General features: G+C 34.1%; 1 protein-coding gene across 1 annotated transcript in view; it reads right to left on the bottom strand.

The window, feature by feature from the left end:
- Positions 1-6,307: 6,307 nt before the first annotated feature.
- LOC143596094 (uncharacterized) overlaps positions 6,308-25,544 on the bottom strand; it is a 32,976-nt gene continuing 13,739 nt past the window's right edge. Inside the window, exons 2-4 of the mRNA XM_077074953.1 lie at positions 7,171-7,511; positions 6,716-7,002; positions 6,308-6,627 (exon numbers count right to left, since the gene is read on the bottom strand). Coding sequence (XP_076931068.1) covers positions 6,308-6,627; positions 6,716-7,002; positions 7,171-7,511 — 948 coding nt within the window. The remainder of the gene's footprint in view (positions 6,628-6,715; positions 7,003-7,170; positions 7,512-25,544) is intronic.

Below are 25,544 nucleotides of genomic sequence, written 5' to 3'. Positions count from 1 at the left end.
CGATAGTTGTGTATGGTTGAAGTATGTTTTGTATGTGAATTGGTTTTAACTATGGTTGATGTTTTTTGCTTAAAAACTATGTTTTATATGTGAATTGGTTTGATCAATGCATATTTTGGTTGGAATTTATGCATCTTTTTATATGTTTTTTATTTTTTAATAAATATTTGTTATGAAAAAAATACTTGTGCTAATGATAAAGTTGATATAATTCTCTGTTTATTTCCTATATACCAAACAAGAGAAATGATTCTCAGCTATATTTCTCTACTGAAATCTCTGTACTACCAAACAGAACAGTCAATTCTCATTCTCCAGACCAATTCCCTTTCTCTGCAATTCCATTTCTCTATTCCATTTCTCTGCAATTCCATTCTCTGTACCAAACACCCCCTTAAGGGGCGTAGTGGTAGGCCGTAGGGGTACTACGTATTAGAATTGGATACGGGTAGGGGTGTTCAAAATGCCTGCCAACCTGAACCCGAATAAGTTATTTAGATAGGGTGAAAGAGTCTTAATCGGGTTATTGCGGTTAACTCAAATAACCTAAATTGTTAATAGGATCGGGTTTTAGGTTCGTTTTTAGGGAAAAAAAATCGGGTTTCTGGTTAACTCGAAATCCAATTTTGGGGGTGTTTGGGATTCCTTATTTTACCTCCTTATAACTTTTCATTAAGTTAATAAGTTATAAAAGTGTAACTTATGAAACTTTTTCTCACACAATATAACTAATTCCAAACACCTTATTACTTTTCAAAAAGTTAATAAATTATAAGTTGGTAAAAATAAGCAATCCCAAATTCTTAAATAAATATATTATTTAGCCGAGTTTAACAGTGGGTCATGCATAGTAATGTTATGACTCCAAGATCAATAAATGTAATTTTTAAACGATTGGGTTTTACAATTCAAAAAAAGATAACGGCGTGGCTTGTTGCTCATTTTCTTTCTATATCAATATAATCACTACTTTTTAAGTAGATTTAAAACATAAAAAAAATATATTGCATGTCTTGTTGTAAAGTTGTATTTATGATTTACATAGGACCATTATAACATAGTGCTGAATTATTGCTTCTGTGTAATTTGATGTTGTATAATACACGTATGAATTATGAATAAACCAAAACTTTTTGTATTCGAGAGCCTACCATCTTTGTATCCCGTCTTCCTTGTTGAAATATAAATTAAATATTAGAAGTCTTTTAGCCATTTCATAAAGTATAGTTTATGTCTAGTATGCATATTTGTAAATTCTAGGGGTCAAGTATGTAATTATGTGAAAGTCTAACAGTTATGTCGTGTGCTAAACAATGCGTTGATTGGAAATCAGGGTTATAAAAACCCAAGAAGTGTCTTAAAATTCACTGATCTAATCATTGTACGAACATATTCTCTAACATTTAAGTGCGAATTTGTCAATTCATTGTTGTTTGTTATTCAATTACAATCTGAATTGCCAACATGCATTTTAATTAAATTAAGATTTGATGAATATATTTGATGAATATATAAACCCTAAAAATTTAAGTTTATGTAATCAGAAAATAAGACGATCACCACTCTAATTCTACACTCTTTCTACCCAATTTGTAACAAACAAAATTAGTAGTTTTTTATTATTTTGTTAAAGATAGTAATATCCACAAATAGAAAACAAACTAGTATTTTAACCTGTCGCGTTGGGGGGGGGGGGGGGGGGGGGCTGAGCATCCTATTCGAGTGTCATTTTAGAGTTTTTAACACCCACGCGTTGTGCTGGATTTGTGTGTAGAAATTCAGACCTCGTACAAAAAACCATATTGACATGAACGCGTCTCAAAAGGTGTAATCACAATAGGTATAAAACTTAAAAGATATGAACTTAATAATGTATTTGACTATTAGTTCATACATGCATACTATGAAACTATGTCCAAGTAAAAAAAACCGATATATGAATATGATGCAAGAGTGCTTTTTGCAAAAATCCTCTCATATCATTAGCACAAATTCATGTTTGTTTTCCAGGTTGTTGAAGTCAACTAGACCTTTTTTTATATATACCATCAAATGACATTTTTGGGTGGACCTTAAGAGTTTTAGCAAATATGGTGTTTCATATGCAGCAAAGTTTTAGGAATGAAACGGCAGTGGTGGATCAGATGATGGATAGTAAGGTGGTGTGTCAAATGCTGGATAGTAAAATCTCTTATAAATTGTGAATTGTAGACACTGAAATCGTCACCAACACAACAGTTGGAATTTTTAAAAAAGAGTTTACTACCTTCTCAACTAATCCACAACACCTAAATTCAACCATTCCTCAAAATACACCTGAATTAAGCATAATGATCACAAAATGATTAATCACACACCCTGCTGGCGTTAACGAACCTAAGCGAAGAACACTGAATGCTGATTAAAATTTCTCATCCTCGTACCTCCTAACTTGCAATATATACTACAAAAACTCTATGTTAAATCAAGCACCGTTGGTCATGGTATGCCAAATATTTCTCCTCATAACAAATATCAACTGAATTAACTTAGCGCTTGGAAAATGAATTCAAGACACACAAATAAAACCAAATAATAAGCACAAATTAAGTAAAAAAAAAACCCATATAAAAACATATATCACAAAAGTAGGCTTAGATAATGGACTATCATCATAACCTCAAAACATAGTCGTTTTGTATCATCATCAACATAAAGAATTAACAACTATTGTGGCTCAGATGAGGCCAAACTCATCATTAGCCTTAATCACCCAAATATAGACTCAGATAATCATCACTATCACACTCTCGTTTATTTCTTTGTCTAAATAAGAGAGTCAGGTTCCTAAATGAAACCCGAAAACAGTGACAATAAGAGAGTCGTTTATGATGTCACACTCTCGTCGACCCACCGCCCCTAGGGTTCCTAAATGGAACCCGGAAACGGTGGCAATATCATAATGCAAAATCAGAGAAGAAATAGCCATAAGAACAGTCGACGTCCGCTGCCGGTGCCATAGACGGCTGGAAAGCTGATGACAACGACATGACAACAATCCTGTGTCTCTCTATACGAAACATCATACAGTCGTGTAACTCCACATCGCCGTCGCTTAGGGTTTCCAAAACGGAACACAGAGACAGCCAATGTACCTCAAACCATTATGGCCGCCTATGGTTACCAATATGGAACCCGGCAACACACGGCGGCAATCGAGAACTGATAAGTGAGTCAAAAGCACAATCGAGATGAGAGGAGAGAAAGATGAAGGTTTATTTTCAATACCCAAAAGATAACATTTGCCATTCTTTATTGACCACACATTTGGAAAGTTGGTGTACAACATGTCATTAGATAAAACCACGTACCAGACCACGTGTAGCACGTATAAGCCAGGCTTTTGGTTACAATCAGTCAAGCACAGTGTACTGCATAGTAATGCCAAGTTCACCCGTATATGTATATTTATAAATATCACGGCGACAAACAGTAGAAATATGTCGTTATTTGCAAAATAACACACTATTTAATTAAAACTTATCAATAAAATTGGCCGTTCAAAAAAAATTAAAACTTATCAAGGGGTTTGTGGCGGTTTTTGACATAGTGGAACCAAGGTGTTAGAAAATATCTCATAGATGAAAATATGTAGATTTTTTATTTCTTTATTTTTTAACCGCCAATAAACAGAGAATTGGCTAAGTATTTTGTACGGGGCGACCTAATGGCAAAAGGCAACCGTCAGCTGGCCTAACCCAGCCATTTAGAGCCCTTAAGCAACTCGTAGTTATCTCCAGTTCCTGAGAAAACCCACATGCCCGAAGGCCCACTGGTGGTAAAACCTAGACGCTGTCAGGATCGAACTAGAGATAAAAAAAAAGAACTCATTATTCCTTCATTGAGTCATCCATGCCCACTCCAAAATGCTATCAGTGGGGTTTGAACCTCAATCTCCATTTAAAAAAACTCAGGATTCATATTAGTACACCTCATTGTAAAGGACGAAAATATGTAGATATAAGTGTAGGATTAAAGATATATACTATTATGTAGATTAAATATATACTATTAATTATAACATAAATTTGCATGCCCGTTATATTTAATATCTTAAATCCTATTGATAATAACAACCCTTTGCATATATATTTATTGTTTCAGTTGTGGGTGTCCGGATGATGTGACGAGAAATTTAAACCCTCCTTATCATTTAATAAATTTATGAGTGTTTCTTGTTTGGTTAGAAATCATGAAATAATTTAATTACTGGCCATCAGTTTGGTTTCACGGTTGATTTTTTTCTTCAACTTTTAATTGGTCGGATTCAAAATTTTCAAACCATAACAAACGGTTTTCTTTAACGGTTGGCTTATGGTTTAACATAACGATCATTAAAACTGGACCGTGAACACCCTTTTATAGCATGTTAGTTTTTTTCTTAATTAAAAAAAAAAAACTAAATGGACAGCATACTTAAAATAAAGTAAACAAGATGCTCTTTTTTATGGTGCATTTTTTAAAGAAAAAATATCAGCGCATGAAAAAGTCATAGCCGTGTAAAAATTGTATGTTGAAAGTTGGTTTAAAAAAAATTAAAAGTAACATATGAGTAAAGATGAGGGACAAAGTGTAATATTTTTAAATTAACAAAAATTTAGTAGCGATGAGGGGACAATATTGTAACTTTATTTGAAGAAAAAAATGTTACCGTTAATTATATTATGTAAAATACAATTTTGCCCCTCTTACAGTAGCTTTAGGATATACACCACATGCATTAAGAATGCTGTAATTACTTAAAAATTCAAATGTCTTAATTTAACATTGACGCCCCTATATATTCTAGTTTGAGACTCATGTATTACACGTGGAATTAATGAAAATTATAATATTTAAACATTAAGCAAAATACAATCAGTAACATAATTATCATATCTTGTTAATACAATTACAACTTACATTAAAATTACAGGAATTACAAAACAAACATTACGCAAGTATTTTATAAATAAGAAAAAAATTCCTTGTACATTACATTTGTGAGTGTATTGGTTAGATTACCTTGTTTATCAAGAATCAGAATCTTTAGCCCACACCTGCTTGTAACTCTTGACAAGGCGACGTATAGTTGTCCATGTGAGAACACGGGTTCTTTTAAGTACAAACCAACCCTAATGATTGACCTTGGCTTTTGTTTATGGTTATCGCAAAACATACTGCAAGGAGAAACTGTCGTCTTTGAAACTTATATGCTATTTTGTTGTCTGTTGGAGTCAGTGGTAATCTATGGATCAAAATTCTATGTCCAATGTTAGTTCCATAAATAATTTTTGCTTCAACTACACGATTACCTAAAGATATAATTTGTAGTCGAGTACCGTTGCATAAGCCTTCTTTCTGGTTAAGATTTCTAAGGAGCATAAAAGGAACACCAACTTTTAACACAAGCTTGTGGTTTGGTAGTCTGGATATTCTTAGACCATTAAGCAGTTCAGGCGAGTATAAAGCTGTATCAGCCGTGTCATTGATATATTTTGAACTACATATGGTATCTGAACTTAAGTACTCGATTTCATCACCTAGGAAAAACTTGAGCAAACTATCACTAATCTCATCAACAATTTTGTTTGTTGGTGCAAGTATGGCACTATCCTGAAAGTAATGTTGGTTCTCGTAATTTTGTAGAATATTAGGATATACAAAGTCAAAAAGTTTTGATATAGGATCAACAGAATCTTTTTTGTAAGTAGATCGTCAGGTATATCTATCGTTGCAACACCATCATTAGGTCCGCCAACATTACCTTCACCTATATCTAAAAGCCATTTCGCAAATAATTTGTTTTCTTTAACATCAAATGATGGCCTACCCATAGTTAACCTTAGGTTTTATGTTAATCTCAAGACATTGCATTCACTCCAAATGTAGAAGAACATAGAGAGGCGTTTACTATGTTTTGTCTAGTGCCTTTTTGAAACACAGGTAAGATTTGTAGAAAGTCTCCACCAAATACAACAACTTTTCCTCAAAATAACAAATTAGAAGACAAAACATCTTTTAAAGACCTGTCAAGAGCTTGAAAGCCATGTTTGTGAGCCATTGGAGCTTCGTCCCAAATTATTAATTTGGTTTTTTCTAATAAACGTGCCTCGCCTGTGCCTGGATCCATGTAGCAAGTTGAATCCTCATTCAGATTTATCGGAATATGAAACCTAGAATGTGCTGTGTGACCTCCAGTTAACAATAGCGAAGAAATTCCACTTGAAGCAACAGTTAGGATGATTTCGCCTTTTGATCTTATGGCAGTTGATAAGGTCTTCCACAATTATGTTTTAACTGTTCCACCAAAATCACATACGAAGAACACACACCCTTTATTCTGCTGAACATCCATCATTATATGATCGAAAACATTTTTCTGCTCATGAGTAATTGAATTAAATAGAGTTTGGAACTCTACTTTTAGCAAGTTTTGATTGTACGACACCTCTTCATGAATCAAACTATTAGATGCAATAGATATATACTCGGCATCAGGGAAAGGCATGGTTTTATATTTTCTTAAGCTTGAGTTGTTACGCAGCAAGATTTTTTCAATCTTAAAAAAAGTGAGCTGCTTGATTTGATCTTTAGTTAACGATAACTCTGTAAAAGTTGAATAAAAAATTTGGTAATATTAATGACTATATATGAAAATTAAAGATTGTAAAACTCACTTCCAAAATACTGATACCTGGTGAGTTTAAAAGACGTCGTTGGTTGTAAAGAATGTCATCAGAAAGCCATTTCCAAGTATTTATCCAGACATGTTCTGGTCTAGAAAGGCTATCAGTTGACAACATCGTAGCGAACAACGTGCATACTCCATGACCCAGCAGTGAATTGCTTGCCTCTTCAATTGCCTCAATGCATTCTTGATCGTCTTCTAATAATCCAAGAGTGTAGCAAGCGTCCCTAAACGAAGGTTGAAGACGACCGTTAACAGTGTGGATTTCTTTGAACGATTTTGGACCTTCAACTCTGTTCAAAAGAATTCATAAGAAGTACGCTTCTTCATCAGCAGGAGACACTACATGAATTCTACGTATGGAAAATTCCAATTTCCTTGGTTCCCAAGGAAGGGGTAGAGCATGCCAAACACGTTCATTAGGGAATTCAACATAAGTCAATTTACACGTGTTAGCATACTTTTGGTTGCACTTCATCCAAGCAGTAAACATGGAAGATGAGACACTTTTAACTTTGTCCAACGCATTATCAAGATCATCGTCCGCACCATAAACTACATGTTCTTGTACTGGAAGATGGAAAGGTAGTCGGTTAACAGAAGGCATTCTGTAATGGACATCATATCCGAAAATACGCAAGGCGGCCTCAGAAGCATATAAATAGCGAAAATCATAAATTTTTTTGATCTCATCAACTTCTGGCTGTTCGACGTCTGCTTGTGTATCATTTTTGGAAAAATAAATAGTAGCTCGATCAAGTCCTTTGTTGATGTATTTAAACAAATACTTTATAGATGATGCCTGATTGCACCATTCAACATTACTATGTTCTTGATATCGTTTTAATAGGTACTTGTTGTAGGGGACCACTCTTCTGTTATCTAATTGGATGTCTCCTTTTTGAACAAATTGACCCGAATCGTGTCTTCTATATGTCACACCCAGACCAAAGCCGGCGGAACATGCAGGGGCCTAACGTATTGATTGGATAGTAGCTCAAAAGACACTAATTAAAGTGACAATAATTATTTAATTCAATAACATCAAAACAAGTACACAATTGCAATAACTGAATCAAATACATATTTTGAATTTATAATAAATATCCTAAGGCAAAAACTAATCTCTTCGATCTTGAACAACATCAATTACTTGTACCTGTAGCATGTACGAAAATAGAGTTTGTTAACACGAATGCTGGTTAGAATACATAAGTTTTGTTTTATACATAGATAAGTAAATCACAATTCGTATGAATATGGTGAGCATTACAATTCTTATGAAAATTTAAAACAACTAAATAGATGTGGACCCGTTCCTATTGATACGAAATTAATGTACTTGGGTAAGTGTATGATCATAGTAGATGAGAATAGATGAGGATGAAATAATAACCACTAAACATAAAATAAACACTGAGCATAATCATAAAGCATGCAATGAACTCATATAATCATATATTGAATTGAGTTTTGAATAGATGAGGTAATAAAAACATGAGTAAAAGTGACTAAGGTATACACGCTACCCCCAAAATATAAAAGATAGAAAAAGGGGGTATGCAAACTCACCTTGACGAGTGGATTAATGAAGATGAGATTGCGTTAAGAAATTAACATAAAAGCGGTTGAGTTCCTCAAAATTTCAACGAGAGTCCCTAATTGTTAACAATAATATTAATTAATTATGACGAAATAATAACAAGACTTACGACCGATTTGGGATGTGATCGGGAATTAAATAACTTATAATTAGAATACTATTAGTTTATTTATCATACTTTTAGTGGTTTATTATTGTTATTATTAATAGTATTATTAGTTGGTATTTATGAATAAAAATATTAATTATTGAAAAGTAGATAAGTATTATATGCATATGGGAAGGTTTAAAAGAAAAACGTTATTACGGTCGTCTAAGATAATTCGGTTCGTTAAGCGAATGGTAAAATGTTATTAACATATTTATTTATGCAATATATATATTTTGTATAAGACTTATATTTTGTGTGTGTGTATATATATATTAAAAGTTAATTAAGAAAAACAAGGGTTCAAGACAAGAAAAACACAAATTCCGGGTTCGGTTTCCTTAAAATAAAGTTTCTTGAGTCAATATGTTGTAATTAAAATTTGTTAACATAAAAGAAAAGAAAATAATAATAATAATAATAATAATAATAACAATAACGGGTCCAGGGGGTTCGAACCCGCGCCCTGGCCCATTCCATAGCCTTAAACAAACACGCATGGCCATCAGGCCAGTGTCTTGGGATGGTTAGATGACAGAAACGGAAATTAATAAAGATAACCAGATCGTGTTCTTCCCCAAATCTTAACCCTAGAATCCGAATTCAAGTTAAATTGTTATTGTTGTTTATAATTAATTTGGGGTTAATGATTTCCAGCTAAAAACAAACTCAAATGTAAGGCTCCCGATCCCGGGAACCCTACTTTCACGCTGGTTGGATTTACTCATTCACATAATTCGGAAATCAGAGTTAATTAAAACATTTCTTGGAAAAAAAGTTAATTATCATACATAACTTAACTAATTTGTCTTAAACAGAAATGATGTAAGTCTTAAATATAAAACATAAATAATACGTGACTCTTCTTTTCTTCGATGCCAGTATTCATTTATTGGCCACGTGTCCTACTCTAAGCAACCTGCCTCATTCTAATTACTTGCGTGCATACTAAAAGTCAGCTACGCTGAGTGAGTTCTAGTTAATTAACATACATTGCATCCACTTACTTATTAATACGTGTCCGAAGATACGTATTAATTAGTTACCTATTATTCTAAAATTCATACCTACATACATACATACATACATACATACATAAATTATACATACATACAATCTTCCATACTCTATCTGACTTTCTTTAATTAATACATACGTGTCCCTTCTATATTTTAAAGAGCCTTTCGCCCTATAACCTTCGCAGATATTATTAGGGTCCGCAACCCTTTATTCTTTGAAGATATTATTAGGGTCCACAGCCCTTTACTCTTCGCAGATATTAGTAGGGTCTGCAACCCTTTACTCTTCGCAGATATTGGTAGGGTCCGCAACCCTTTACTCTTCGCAGATATTGGTAGGGTCCGCAACCCTTTACTCTTCGCAGATATTCGTAGGGTCCGCAACCCTTTATTAACCGTTCAACCATACAATGATATATTCATTCGTTTCATACCTTTATCCTTCAATTATAATATACTTAATTATAACTACGGACATACTAAATTAATCATTCAATAATGTTCACATACATACACAATCATATCTACTACACTTACCATTTAAGGTAAGTGTATTAATCTAACACGTCGTAGTATGCACACAGCCCCGAAAACATAACATATAAAAGGGGCTAGAACTCACCTGTAAGCGATTCCTTTCCGAATTAATGTTAATTCCTCTCTTCAACTGTGCTCGACTAACTGTTAATAACGGACACATATTAATCCTCTATAATCTCCTGCTATCCATTTCTTAAGTTAACGGGGTTAACTTTCAAGTTAACCGAACCAACATGTACTCTTCTTTAACTGTTCATATTAATTTAATATACTTTAAACCTCATTTATTGCTATTATATACTTATATTATATCCACTTCATTATTATTAACTCATGTCCTTAATGCGTTTATGAGTTAACGTCCTTAAGCGAGTTCGGGTTCTAAACGAGTCGTGTCTCGGGTTCGTGTCGGGTCTACACCTAACTTCATTAAAGATTTCACTTCTTTAACGTGTGGGTTCATATTCAACTTTCATTCCTTTGCTTGAGGCGAGTCACGAGGCGCTAAACGACGGGTTCGGGTCTTGCTTAAGTTCTTGTATCCCACTTACACTTTTATTATTATTATTCTTAATTATCTTAGCTTTACTACTGCTACTGCTACTGCTACTGCTACTGCTACTGCTACTGCTACTGCTACTGGTACTGCTACTATTATATTACTCCACCCAACTAACCCCACTTCCTATTTACCCTACCCGCCCGCCCCCTTCCTTCAATCTTCTTCTTCTTCTTCCTTTCTTGTTCACTGCCACACCACCGTCGCCACCCAACCCTCTCAGGCAACACATCACGCCGCCGCTTCCATCTCTGGCGACACTTGGATCCTACCTCCGTCACTAACACCTTACATCACTCTCCTTCTTCCTTACCTTCTTTCTCTCCTTTCCTCTTCCTTAATCACGGCCTCCCCACTACTGCCATACCAGCCGATGACCACCATCGCGCCACAGAAGCATGATTTGCATGTCGCATATAAGGGTTCGCACAAGGGAGAATTCGCACGGGATTTCGCACGGCTGGATTTGCATCAGGATTCGAATCAGGATGCGAATTCAATCAGTTCGCATGGAGGGGTTCGCACGAGATGTGAATTCATCAATTCACATGGAGGGGTTTCGCTTTGGGGGTGATTCGCACGGAGTCGGTTTCATGCGAATGGTTTAATAGTCTTGGATCTGCTGCGGGTTTTTCTTAGTTACGGCTGCCCACGACCACCTACCAGCGTACACAGGGGAAAGGGTTTGGTTACGAGGTTCGTCAAGTCAGTTGTGATTCAGATCTGGGCTCGGGTTTGTTTCAACAGTGGGGTTTCATTTCGGGTTCAGCTTTTCTATGGGCTCACTCACGGACCCGTTTGGGTTCTGTTCGAGCTCTTCGCTACCGAGCTGCTCGGGATCTGGGTCTCGTTGACACACGTTTACACCGTTTATTATTGTTATTTGTATTATGTTACATCTCATGATATTATTGTTATTAGATTTGTTTGAAACTTGTTTAGCCCGGTTCGTTTTATGTCAGTTTGGCTCAGTATACGTGTTAACAATCTTAACGAGAAATATATTGAAATGATTATAAGGTTTACCTTTTGGATTTGATTAAACTTGAATAACCTGAATTGATGAGATTGGAATTGGAATGTTTGGTGTATAGGAGGTTGGTGTGTGTGTATGGGGGTGATAATGATTGGAAGAATGAGGATGGAATAATGAGGATAAGGATAGATTTAGGGTTTTAGGGTTTAAATAGGCAAAGCCCAAAGGCTTTTAGGCCCATAATCACCCTTAGTCCAATAACCTCTATTAGTATTATCTATACTCTTCTTATTATTTAATTAACTTAAATGCCGTCTCTCGACACGATCACTAAAATAAACTCGAAATACTTTATTGATTTGTTTAGCGAAACGAGGACGTTACATCAAAGCATAATGGAATTACCAGCACTGATGCAGATTTGATAGGGAACCGTAACCTAGGGTTTTTGATATGAACACAAGCCCAACTTGACCTTAAATGGCTTCTAATATGCGATTGATTTAGGGTTTAGTTTAGCGATGATGAGAGGATGGTGTGTGCACGATTAATTAACATATGACCGTATATTTCTAGTGTTACAGGGATGATTAGACCATGGTTTGTTGAGGATGAGACTGGAGTACGTAGGCTGTCAATTACGTGAAGTTACCTTATGTATCAACAACGTGTCAACGAAGAAAATGAATTCCAGCCAAGTACTGTCTTCTACTGCTTGATTTGTGGGTCAATTCACGAAGGGGAGGGGGGTGCTGCTGTTGGTGGCGAGAGGGAAAGGAAGGGAGAAAAACAATAATAATAAAATGTTTTAACTGTTTTTGCAACTTGGTCCCTGGAGTTTAGGATGCAGATCAAACATTGCTCGAACTAAGTGTAGGGGTTAAAATGTGCATAAGCGAAAATGATATTAGTCATAAGGATTAGTTGTTTTATTAAATACGCGTGAATCCACATAATAGAATTTAAAAAAAATGGACGGGTTTCGGGTTTGAAAATAACAAATGTTACAGTATTTACAACTTTTTAGAAATTTCGTCCCGAAATTAAAGTAAACATAACATAAATGAAGAAAGTTAAGAGGAGAGAAATCTCTCTCTCTCTCTTTTAATATAAAAATAACATAGATCTTCGAATGACCCGAATAACGCTACAAACGGAAAAAATGATAATTACACTTATATATAGGATGTACTAGCAGCGTATCCATCATGCTCTTATCACGTCAATATTTGTATCGTTACCCAAATCACCCTAGGTTCTGGGTTATGACACAACCGTATTCACTATGAGTCTCATGCGAGGATTTTGGTAATTATGTGTGCACTCATAATTTTTTAGATCGTCGCTTGATTCACATAGTTTGTCCCGTCGCGTGGGTTCGAAAACAAGGTAAGAATTTATTATTATTATTATTTTAAATCAAAATTTAAATAGCATTAATTGCTCAAGAGAAATGAAACTAAATAAATACATGAAATTTGATGATCATGAATAACGAGTAAATAAACTTTGAGAAAGAGAAAAAAAAATAAATAAAATATAACAAAATTGTTGAAGTTAACCATTGAAAATAATAATAACAACAAAAAGAAAAAAAATTTAGATGGAGGAAATTTTGAAATTAGATAAGTAATTTACACATTCGATGTATATAATACTTGCGAAGATAATCATATTCACGAATATGTATACAGATAGATAGGTTCACACAACAAACAAATCATATGATTAAATAAATATAATAATAGATGAGGCTTGAAGTCAAGATTATAAAAACGGATGAGAAAATAGTACCATGAGAATGAAGTGAGTTTGGGGAATCTGGGTAGTCAAAGTAAAATTTGTACATATGACTCCTATTAGATAACTACGCACAACACATGTTCGTAGTCCCAATTTGTAACATTAGTTACTTTTCAAACCCGAAAACCCAACCCATTTAGACTTTTCGGTTTTGTTTATATATATATCTAAGAAGAGTATGAAGTAATCTTGGCCATTGGATGGATTAAAACACATAGGGGTATGATTGTCCATAGATGTTTTTTTATTTTTGGTGTCACACCCTACCATGGGGGCCTGGTCGTTTCATGGACAAATTGGTAACAATGTAAGAAGCGGAATATCATTAATAAAGATAAGCTACAACGTTTGTACTATGCATTTAGAACAAGGTGCAACTACACAACTATCTTTTCTCTGGTATTGCTGCAATTCGCGTTGGGTTCTACTAATCTCATTGGCATCTAATCTTCATTGTTCTTGTTCGGCATACGCCTCTATCCTTAGGCATACTCAGTACAATGCTAATCCAATTTGCTATCCACAAGGTACCTGAATAAATACTAAAAAGTGTCAACTAAAAAGTTGGTGAGTTTGTGAGTTTAGCTCACATACACATAAAAGAGTCAATTTATAAAAGCGCGCAGGTTTGCGTGTATGCAAGTATAAAGCATGGTGCACATCAATAAAGTCCACAATCACTCCTGCATTCGATCATAAGCCTCCCCTCGACTTACAACCGAACGACACCCGTCCCCGATTATTACTCTGCCAAGCAATAATCTAAACGTTAGGTCATATGCCGCAATGGTCTGCAGACCTCAGTGTGGTTTACCCGACATAGGGTCACTGTGCGTGGGGATCTCCTAAATAGTACTACCCATACAAGCCATAGGCTCACTCCCTGAGTTAATGATTGCGTAATTTAAAGTGGGACAAAAATATAGCAGAAAACAAGTCTTGATAAACATCACAGCATAAGTAAAACCAACATGTATCCAGCCCAAAAGGTTTAAGTAGAAAGGGCAGCACGAATCTCACCTTAGTCCGTTTGCAATATGCATATGAAAGATAATCAATAAGCTTGCACTCTGATAGAAATCACCAAGTATGCCTAGTATATACATTATTTCACAATAAGTTACTGGACAGCAATGTAAAATTTGTTATTCATATTGTATACTAGTTAATTCTATGTGTTGGCCACAAAGTTTGGTTCTTGGTGAATAAAGTTTCCATTTTTGGAAAGTTCAGGCTTTCGGTTAGGTTTTGGGTTACCATATGACCTTAGAAGCTATATAATATATTTATATAAGAAGTTTAATGATTCTTTTTTTAAACAAGCACGTCTTGTGTTTACAAAAGCTAACAATGTCGGTTATCACTAGTGTTATCGGTTTTAACAAGATGTTTTGAAAGAATAGTTTAAGTAAACAAATGGTCTTATAATCAAAACATCAAATTTTACATAAACATATATTATTCAAAAATATATTATTTTCAGTTCTAATTATTCAGCAAGTTTTGTATAAAACAGGTTTAGTCCCCGTACTCTCGTTTAACGTTCATTTTGGTAAAATTTGGGTTAAGGACTTAGCAAGTTTTTGTAAAATAAGTAACTACTCAAATTATGGTTTTATTAACTTATACCCACTGTTAGAAATCAAAAACATCATAATTTTGTATCCTTCAGAACGCTTTTTCGATTTATGTCGGTTTTATCACAAACGATATTTCTTTACAAAAGGATGTTGTAAATATTGAAAATGGTTTGAAAAGTTACAATAAATTAATTTACGTATCCCTTATGGAAAAATATCCATTTTATAGTTTTGATATATTTTAGTCTTTTAAATTCCGGCTCGTTGTCGGTTTTAAACGAAACAATGAGTTTAAGCTTGCAAACGGGCCCTTTTTCTAAATCCACTAATCCTTGATAATTTTATAACCTACATTTAGACATTTAACTCATATATTTATGTTTCAAGTTAATACTGTTATATAGTTTTTGAGAAATAACCCGTTCCCAAAAATGCCCTTTCGTTATATATATTTTTGTTTACAAAAACTCACTTTTCATCATATAATATGTTAGGACCTTTTAAAAATAAATAAAAATGGGTTGTTTCGACATTTCATAGGTTTTAAAAGATGTTCATGGCTGCATTTTTGCTAACGGGCCTAGTTTTAGATCTTTCGGGTCTTAATTCGGTTTTAAAAACGACGGTTCATGAAAAAATGGTTCCAGTCAGATTATATATCATTAATATAAGATATTTGAAGTATATTTTCTATAAATACATGTATTTTATCTATTTGAAACAATTAGACTTATATATGTTGGTTAATTGTCGGTTTTAAGCGAAACACGCGTCTAGGTTCGTAAGCGGGTTTCTTTTCCTGTCCAAGTTAGTCCTAAATATTTTTATAACTTGCTTTTAGCTGAAACGTCATGTATTTTTCTGTTTGATACAATATTTGTATAGAACCACAATTTAGGGATATAACCCACCAAAGTTTTGTTCCAAAAATACCCTTTTAGCTATATAATCAACATAAATTCAGTTTTGATCATCAAACCATTTATGGCCTGCTATTATATAAAAATGCATGTTGTAATATCATATATTGATTCATAAAACAACTAGCGCTTCGATTAATATTGCGGTTTCGGTTTTTGGCCCGTTAAGGACATAATTTCGCTTTTTAAATATATGTTTCATATAAAATAGTTTTAGGTTAGATTATATACCATAAAAATTTTATGTTTAGGGCTGTAAAAAGATGTTAAACTATCAGTTAGGTTGCAGCGCTTATTTCTTGGTTAAGTAACTCAATAAAGTGTTGGTTAAAATGGTTTAAAATACACGGTTTGTTTTTTTTTCAGTTGGGGCTGGTCTTTTCCAGGTTTAAGGACTTAAAATAAACATGTTTAACCTCTTAAAAAAACATTTTAAACGTTCAAAAGTTTATATGGCCACTTATTGGTTCGTTTTGGCCCGTTAGCACCTTTTATTTGGTTTTGATAACGGCGTGTGAAACGTTAACAGCTTTTGGACAAATTTTTTGCTTACGCTAACCTCTTTTTAAATATCATTCTTGGACATAAAAGATGTCATACATGGAGATTGTGTTTTCGAGTCAGTTCTTTGGTTTTTACAAGTGATGGTTTTTAAGTTAAATATCAAGGTGTGTATACTATCATTTGAAAGTGTAACTTAGATATTTTAGGGGCTTCGGGTGATGTTATAAGCTTCTGGAAAGTATGGAGAATTTCCAGATTGTATGGTGTTGGTTTGGGTTTCGTTTTTGAATTGTTTTACTCGCGAATTTGGCAGCTAAGGTGGTTCCAGTTTGGTCATGGTTTCACCATCGTTTCTGCCCAGACTTTTGGTTACAAAACAGGTTATATTTTTGTGGGTTCTGGTAAGTTTAACAAGATTAATAAGTATTGTTTATACCCCATTTGTTCGGTTTAAGAACTGAGTTTTCGGTTAGGATTTGAGGCCTGTGAAAATCAGTTAACGAGTTAGGGTTCTGGAATGATTTTGTGATCTGTACATGAGCACGATTTTTCATGTATAAGCCTGGTTGTTTTTAGAACATATGGGTTTTAAAATAGTTAGAAATAAACGAAAAGAATGGTAAAGAAGGGCTCGTGGTTACATCGAACAGGTGGACGGATTCCACAGGTTTGCTTATGCGGGTTCTGGTAGCAATCCGAAATCACACAGAGGGAGAGATTAAGCCCGGTTCTTGAACTGATTCCGCAAGAATATAACAGGAGGTTTCGGGCCCCGATTTATTGGTGTTCCTGGCTGATTCGAATTCTTCTAGAGAGGGAGCAGTGAGTTTGAGGATGGTTACAATAAAGAATAATACCGATTAATTGGATATGTTAAAAGATATTGAAGCATAGATTTCTTGGGAGCAGAGGCCATGCAAGGGATCTGGTTGGAGTTGAAAAGATGGAACGTGGATGGAGGGCGGGGGTGGCGACAGGGAGTTAAATTAGGTGTGTAGGATATGATTTGATTATTTTGGAAATATTAATATTTACTATATTAGTTTAGTTATTTTTGTAAACTTCACTAATTAACTTATAATACTAGATAGGAACTGGTTTATACACACACACACATATATATATATATATATATATATATATATATATATATATATATAATATGTTATTAATCTGGTTAATTGGCCGTCATTACGTTTCGTTTGGTGACCGGGTAATGATATAAGAGATCTTTTGATGTTTGAGTTTTTTTTATAGTTTGGATATCTGGTATAATTTAAATAATTATAGAGTAGTTCAGATAATGTTTGGAGTAATCGAGTCATGTTCGTTTCGGTTAGACAAATCTCGGTTTCGTTTGATTATTTGGGCCTCAGGGTTCTACATAAAACGTGGTATTATTATCGGCTTATCCTATCTCTATCGGGTTATACATAATCATTGGGTCGATTCCATTAGTTATTATTTTGAAGATTCGGGCCAACATACGATCTGCTTTGACTGTTTGACCAACATCAAACTTGTTGTTCAACGATAAGGTCCTTAAAAAAATTTTCTAGCCCTATTTTTGGGGTTGTTACAGTCTTCCCAACTTACAGGAATTTCGTCCTAGAAATTCAGTGTAGGTTATATAGTTGAGAGTAACACGTATTTTTCTTGTTTTATAGTTTATAACTTTGTTAATTTAATATACCCGCTTTTAGAAGTTGACTAGGATGTTTTGGATTAGGAATTCACCACGAGACCAAACAAATTATTGAAATAATTGACACCATCCAGAGGTTTTAGAATCACTAAATGAAATATGATTAGCCATTTTGACTTATAAGAAAATAATGGAATTCCATGAGAGGTAATGATATAGCAATCGGTTTAGTCGAGAACATAACGGTTTAGTAATAAAGGTTATATTTTTCCTTTTATGGACTTTATTGTCCTGAAGGAGGTTTTTGAAAATCATTGAATGCCAAGTCGAAAGACGCCCTATTTGTTATATTCCTCAAGATTGGATTAGGATGATGTGGTCAAAATATAAGTAGACAAGCTTTTGTCGGTGCGTAGACTCCTATTTCAGGTTTGATCATAAGCTTTTCACCCAGGGTAATTTGTCATATTCTAAGGAAGATTTAGACTCTTATATTAATTATGCGGTAGGTATGAAAATTGATATTCTACCCAAGAATTCTAGTCGAACTGTATCGTCTCATGTCGTGAGCATCAATTCGTTCATGAAACTTATTCATTTGTAGAATTTGGATCGATTAGGAGTGATCAAAACAATGGAATGCATTCATACCAAGAGGTAATTCAAGGAATTGGCAGAAATCAGTATCCTTCCCAAAACTAAATGGTTATATTATGGAGCGGGGTTATCTAATATGATGGAACTATTAGAAATGGCTAAGTTAAGCAGGGTATCCTAATTGGATGGAAGTTTTAATCAAAAGAAAATTTGTTTGATGTCGGTGAGCCGGTGGACGGGACGGTTGTAACTACCATGTCGAAACTCTTCCTGTGATGTTGCTGAATCCTTTCCAAGTAGTAATAAATCATGGAATATAATGAAGGAAAATTCCACATTTTGAGGAGTGAATTTCAAGAATGTTCCTAATGATTGTCGGGATGGACTTTATTTAGACGCTCACGATCCTCTAGGAGAAGTGTCATTGTGGGAAAGTAGTTTGAAAACTCAGTTTAATCGAATCCGCTACTTCCAATGAGGAAGTATGCTAATGAAAATAAGCAATATACTTATATTTATACTGAGCAGATTACATATTTCAAAGAGAAACAAAGCGATGTTGCAGTCATAAGGTAACTAAGGTCAATCCCACGTCTCGTTGGGAATCCACCACGAGGTTGTTAGGTATAGCTATCATGCTGGAAATAAAAGAAAAACAAATTGTGCTTAGAAGATATAACTAAACACTATAGACATGAAGTAACTAAGTTGGACTTAGACCGAGATGTGGCATGGGTGTTAACAACTTCCTCCACTTAGGCTAGGGTAGTCTTAGAAAAGTTTCACAAAGTTGTCTTGTAAATAAAGTGAATAAGATATCACGAGGATGTTGATTTCAAGTCACATTTTTCTCAACTACCAGTTTAACAAGTGTAACAGTGAAAATATATGTATTAGACATACTAGAATAAAGTATGTACTGATTACATAAGTTATGAAAAGTCTATAACGTCGAATCATTTTGAATAGAAACTTATGGATTAAAAGGTCCTTAAACCGTTATCTTGGAAAGAAAAAAAATCAGATAAGACGCTAAATACGTTTTTCGTTTAAAAGTTCTACCAAAATGAAAAGATAGTGATAAACTTGAATGAGGTAAAAGAGTTAAAAAAAAAACCATGAGTTTTTGTTAATATAATCATTGGCACTAAGTTTGTAGATTTGAAAAAAGAATTTTAGTAAATTTTAACAAAATTTAGAAAGAAATTTTATAATCCTTTCATAAAAGTTTTGTTCAACTTTAATAAATCTTTATATATGGGTTGTATATTTTTAAGAAACTCTTAGTTATCCATAACAAGATTCGCAGAATTAATATAGTTTAACTAGTGATATTGTTGTTAATACAAATACGGATCAAAATCATTAGAGTGATCCTAGAAGGATATCAAGTTAACTCTTAGAAATAAAGGAGGGTTAGAACATAACTAAAAAGTTAAGGTCTCCTGGGTTAAGAATGCAAATAAGGGGAGTTGAAATAATCCTTGGTCTTGGTATTGGAAACTAGCTGGTGAGTTCTAAACTCATGTAGTTTATCGGTGCATATAGATTACCTCACCATTGTATGTTGATCACTAAATCATGCTATCACGAATTTGGGAATTTTGTGACTTAACGTTCGAACTTACCTGGTCGTAGTGCGTCGCGTGGTTCATGAGGTGTTCGTATGAATCATTTTCATAATCATTAGAACTGGAGAATTTAAAAAACGGTATAAGGCAAAGATTCCTAATTACTATCTAATGATTAAAGTAACAAGTATTTTTAGAATTAGTTATACATACATTATAATGAAGGAACATACTTTAAATGCATAATAAAAGGAAAAGACAAAACAATACCAAGGATTAGGTATGCATTGCCGTTGTGTGGATTACGAAATTAGTTCTCTATAGAAGAAAATTCCAAAATTTTTGTTTATAATTTCGAGGATTCGCTGGTCCGACACTATCTTTGATGAAAATGATAATTGGATACTAAATGTTAACATGGAATGATTGAGATGGTGTTGGCACATGAGGATATTGATGAATTCAACACTTAGTGTTGTTGGATTGTTTAGCGGTTTTACATATCATTAGTATTAACCTTTTGAGTTTTATATATAAGTTACTTGTCAAGGACAGTTCACCGTCTACCCCTTTTAGGTAACTTTCTAACATATGTAGCATGATCACACATGGATATGACAAACTCTGGACATGATATATGGGTCTAATGTGTATGAAACTCGAGTCGCCATGTTCTCACGTCATGTGAGTTTGTTCAAACATATAGATGGCTTATCACCATCGAGGCATGTGTACATTGAGAAACTTAGATAGGGATGGCAATAAAACCCGAACCCGATGGGAAATCCCGAAACCCGACATAAATGGGACGGGTAATGCCCGACCCATTAGGGTTTGGGATTAGTTTTGAAATTTTTCGTGGGTTTGGGACGGGTTTGGGATTTGTAATATACCCGATTACCCAACCCGATTACTCGATAACATTAACCCATTTACCCGATTATATACCCGATGTACTCGACATAACTTTTTCTATATTTATATATGGTATACTTTAAATATTTTAAATATATTATTGTTGAAACTTGTTATAGCAATTATTTGAGACATTTTATTTTATGGTAATCATTATTTGTAATAGATTAGTTATATTTTGTCAAATTTCGATGGAAACCTTATGAGTTTTGGGCCGGTATACTCAATGGGTATTTTGACAAAACCTGATTGAAAACCCGAAACCCGACGGATAATTACCCGATTAAAACCCTACGGGTTTGGGACGGATTTGGGACAAGCTTTCATAATCGGGTATGGGTTTGTGAATGACTAAACCCGACCCAAACCCAACCCATTGCCATCCCTAAACTTAGATGCATGCCAGATGTTATAAGTTAAGAACCTTTTAATAGATCTTAATGAGGTTTGAGACAGTCACTTACCTCTAGTTGGGTTTTCCGAGTCCTAGGTATAATATTAATATTGATTTCAAATATGATTCATGATGAGCTAGCACTCGTGAGTAAGGTTGCATCAGTGCAGGGAAGTCTGGGTAGTTTCACTTGAGTCGTTGATAGTAGTTGCGTAGAACCAAGGCATGCCAACTACGGGAATGAAGTAGCCTAAAAAATATCAAAAGCGCTAAGATAGAGAGAATCTAATGAATAGAGGAAAAACAAAATCAGTGTTCTGCGTGCTTGACCGATCAAAGTGTCCAAAAATGCTAGACGGGACTACTACAATCTTGAAAATCTTATTGGTGTGGCTGTTGCGTTGGATTAGAGGTTGTGCGCTGCGAAAGGTTAACACATATATGTTAAAGAAGCAGAAATTCCAACTTATAGGAATATTTGTTTGAAATTATATGACTATAACAAGTTTTGAAAACGACTACTCAGAAGTCATTAGGATAAAGAGAACTGATAAAGTGAAAGAGTTCATTATGCTCCAAATGGAAGGTACCATCATGCCATCATGGATGATAACTCACAAAGTACTTTAAATTTTGAATTAGCAATGTGCCCGTTTTAGTTGTAAATATACATTCATGATATTTTGTAATAGTTTGGTTGGGAGTGTTGGTTACCATAACAGGGTCACTAGAATTCACAGGCACATGCAAATTTATAATTATGTTGATCACCCATAATATAAATTTGTGTTGCATGATCACTCTAATTTTGTCCCATTAGGTGTCTTATGAATTTTTGTTCATAGTTATTGTTTTGTATTTCCCTAAGCAAGCTCTTATGGCACTCCTAGTAATGCAATATGGGCCCCTATGTTACTCGGTATATGGCTTTCTATGGGTAGCAATGAAGGTAAATCAAATAACCTTCTTTGCTAAGCATGCAAAAAAAAAATGAATAAATAAATACTTAACACAAAAACGGGGTCGAAGTTCCCCATTAGTCTCGAGCATAACATGCTCCATTCAATATAGTAACCTTCTGGCATTGGCAGATACTCTCGAGCATAACTCGCTCCAACTAAATTAGTGTGCCGTATTTACAAATAATACTGATCATGTGTGCATAAATATCCTACAAGTATTCATGAGAAAATCGATAACTTATCATATGTGCACACTTTCAAATCAATCAGGTCGTCACTTAGTAGTTAATACCCTAAGCGAAGTCTATAAGCCAAATCATAGAACTAGTCAATTCCAATAGTCAACCCTTAGAGCTATTTTGATCGCACCTAAATGTTTTCATACACCTAATTAGTCAAGGACTTTGCAGTGTCAGAGTCTTAGTCTTTGCGAGTAAGGATCCTTAAAGCATTTCGGTTAAAGCTTAGAAATCTCTAATGAATTCTAATTTGCTGAAACCTTTGGCTCTGATACCAATTTGTCACACCCTGTCATGGGGGCCTGGTCATTTTATGGAGAAATTTGTAACAATGTAAGCAGCGGAATATCATTAATAAAGATAAGCTATAACATTTGTACTATGCATTTAGAAGGTGCAACTACACAACTATCTCTTCTCTGACACTGCTGCAATCTGCGTTGAGTTCTACTAATCTCCTTGGCATCTAATCTCCATTGTTCTTGTTTGGCATATGCCTCTATCCTTCGGCATATGCCTCTAATCCGCGTTGAGTTCTACTAATCTCCTTGGCATCTAATCACCATTGAATACATGCTAAAACGTGTCAACTTAAAAGTTGGAGAGTTTGTGAGTTTAGCTCACATACACATAAAAGAGTTAATTTATAAAAGCGCGCAGGTCTGCGTGTATGCAAGTATAAAGCATGGTGCATATCAATCAAGTCCACAATCACTCATGCATTTGATCATAAGCCTCCCCTCGACTTACAAATGAACGGCACTCGTCCCCGATTATTACTCTGCCAAGAAATAATCCAAACGTTAGGTCATATGCCGCAACGGTCCGCAGACCTCAGTGTGGTTTACCCGACATAGGGTCACTGTGCGTGGAGTCTTGCAAATAGTACTACCCATACGAGCCATAGGCTCACTCCCTGAGTTAATGATTGCGTAATTTAAAGTGGGACAAAAATATAGCAGAAAACAAGTCTTGATAAACATTACACCATAAGTAAAACCAGCATGTATCCAGCCCAAAAGGTTTAAGTAAAAAGGGCAGCACGAAAATCACCTCAGTCCATTTGCAATATGTATATGAAAGATAATCAATGAGCTTGCACTATGCTAGAAATCACCAAGTATGCCTAGTATATCATTATTTCACAATAAGTTACTGGCAGCAATGTAAAATTTGTTATTGGCATTGTATACTAGTTAATTCTAAGTGTTGGCCACAACGTTTGGTTCTTGGTGAATAAAGTTTCCTTTTATGGAAATATTCCACTTAAATAATGTTATAATATTGGTGTTTTGTGTTTTAGGTATATATTTCAACTTCCGAGGGTTTTTGTTACCTTGGTTCATTTGTAGGGTTTCGATAAAGTTTCCATTTTCGGAAAGTTCGGGCTTTCGGTTAGGTTTCGGGTTACCATATGACCTTAGAAGCTATATAATATATTTATATAAGAAGTTTAATGATTCTTGTTTAAAAAAACCACATCTTGTGTTTACAAAAGCTAACAATGTCGGTTATCACTAGTGTTGTCGGTTTAACGAGATGTTTTGAAAGAATAGTTTAAGTAAATGAATGGTCTTATAATCAAAACATCAAATTTTACATAAACATATATTATACAAAAATATGTTATTTTCATGTCTCAGCAAGTTTTGTGTAAAACAGGTTTAGTCTCCAAACTCTCGTTTAATGTTCATTTTGGTAAAACTTGGGTTAAGGACTTAGCAAGTTTTTGTAAAATAAGTAAATACTCAAATTATGGTTTTCTTATACCTTCTGTTAGAAATCCAAAACTTCATAATTTTGTATCCTTCAAAACGCTTGTTTGGTTTATGCCAGTTTTATCACAACTCACGTTTAAACGCAATTTCATTAAAAAAAGGATGTTGTAAATATTGAAAATGGTTTGCAAAGTTACAATAAATTATTTTACATATCCCTTATGAAAAAATATCCATTTTATAATTTTGATATATTTTTGTCTTTTAAAGTCCAGCTCGTTGTCGGTTTTAAACGAAACAATAAGTTTAAGCTTGCAAACGAGCCCTTTTTCTAAATCCACTAATCATTTAATATTTTATAACCTATATTTAGAAATTTAACTCATATATTTATGTTTCAAGTTAATACTTTTATATTTACAGTTTTTGAGAAATAACCCGTTCCCAAAAATGCCCTTTCGTTATATTTTTTTTTACAAAAACTCACTTTTGGTCATATAACATGCTAGGACCTTTTAAAAATAAATAAAAATGGGTTGTTTTGACATTTCATAGGTTTTAAAAGATGTTCATGGCTGCATTTTTGCTAACGGGCCCAGTTTTAGATCTTTCGGGTCTTAATTCGGTTTTAAAAACGACGGTTCATGAAAAAATGGTTCCAGTCAGATTATATATCATTAATATAAGATATTTGAAGTATATTTTCTATAAAGACATGTATTTTATCTTTTTGAAACAATTAGACTTATATATGTTGGTTAATTATCGTTTTTAAGCGAAACACGCGTCTAGGTTCGTAAGCGGGTTTCTTTTCCTGTCCAAGTTAGTCCTAAATATTTTTAAAACTTGCTTTTAGCTGAAACGTCATGTATTTTTAAGTTTGATACAATATTTGTATAGAACCACAATTTAGGGATATAACCCACCAAAGTTTTGTTTCAAAAATACCCTTTTAGCTATATAATCAACATAAATTTAGTTTTGATCATCAAACCATTTATGGCCTGCTATAATATAAAAATGCATGTTGTAATATCATATATTGGTTCATAAAACAACTAGCGCTTCGATTAATGTTGCGGTTTCGGTTTTTGGCCCGTTAAGGACATAATTTCGCTTTTTAAATGTATGTTTCATATAAA

This window comes from Bidens hawaiensis, unplaced genomic scaffold, assembly GCF_021521415.1.
Source record: "Bidens hawaiensis isolate Kalapana, Puna unplaced genomic scaffold, B.hawaiensis_p1.1 tig00046040_1, whole genome shotgun sequence".
NCBI lineage: Eukaryota > Viridiplantae > Streptophyta > Magnoliopsida > Asterales > Asteraceae > Bidens > Bidens hawaiensis.
This window is presented reverse-complemented; position numbering and strand designations above follow the sequence as displayed.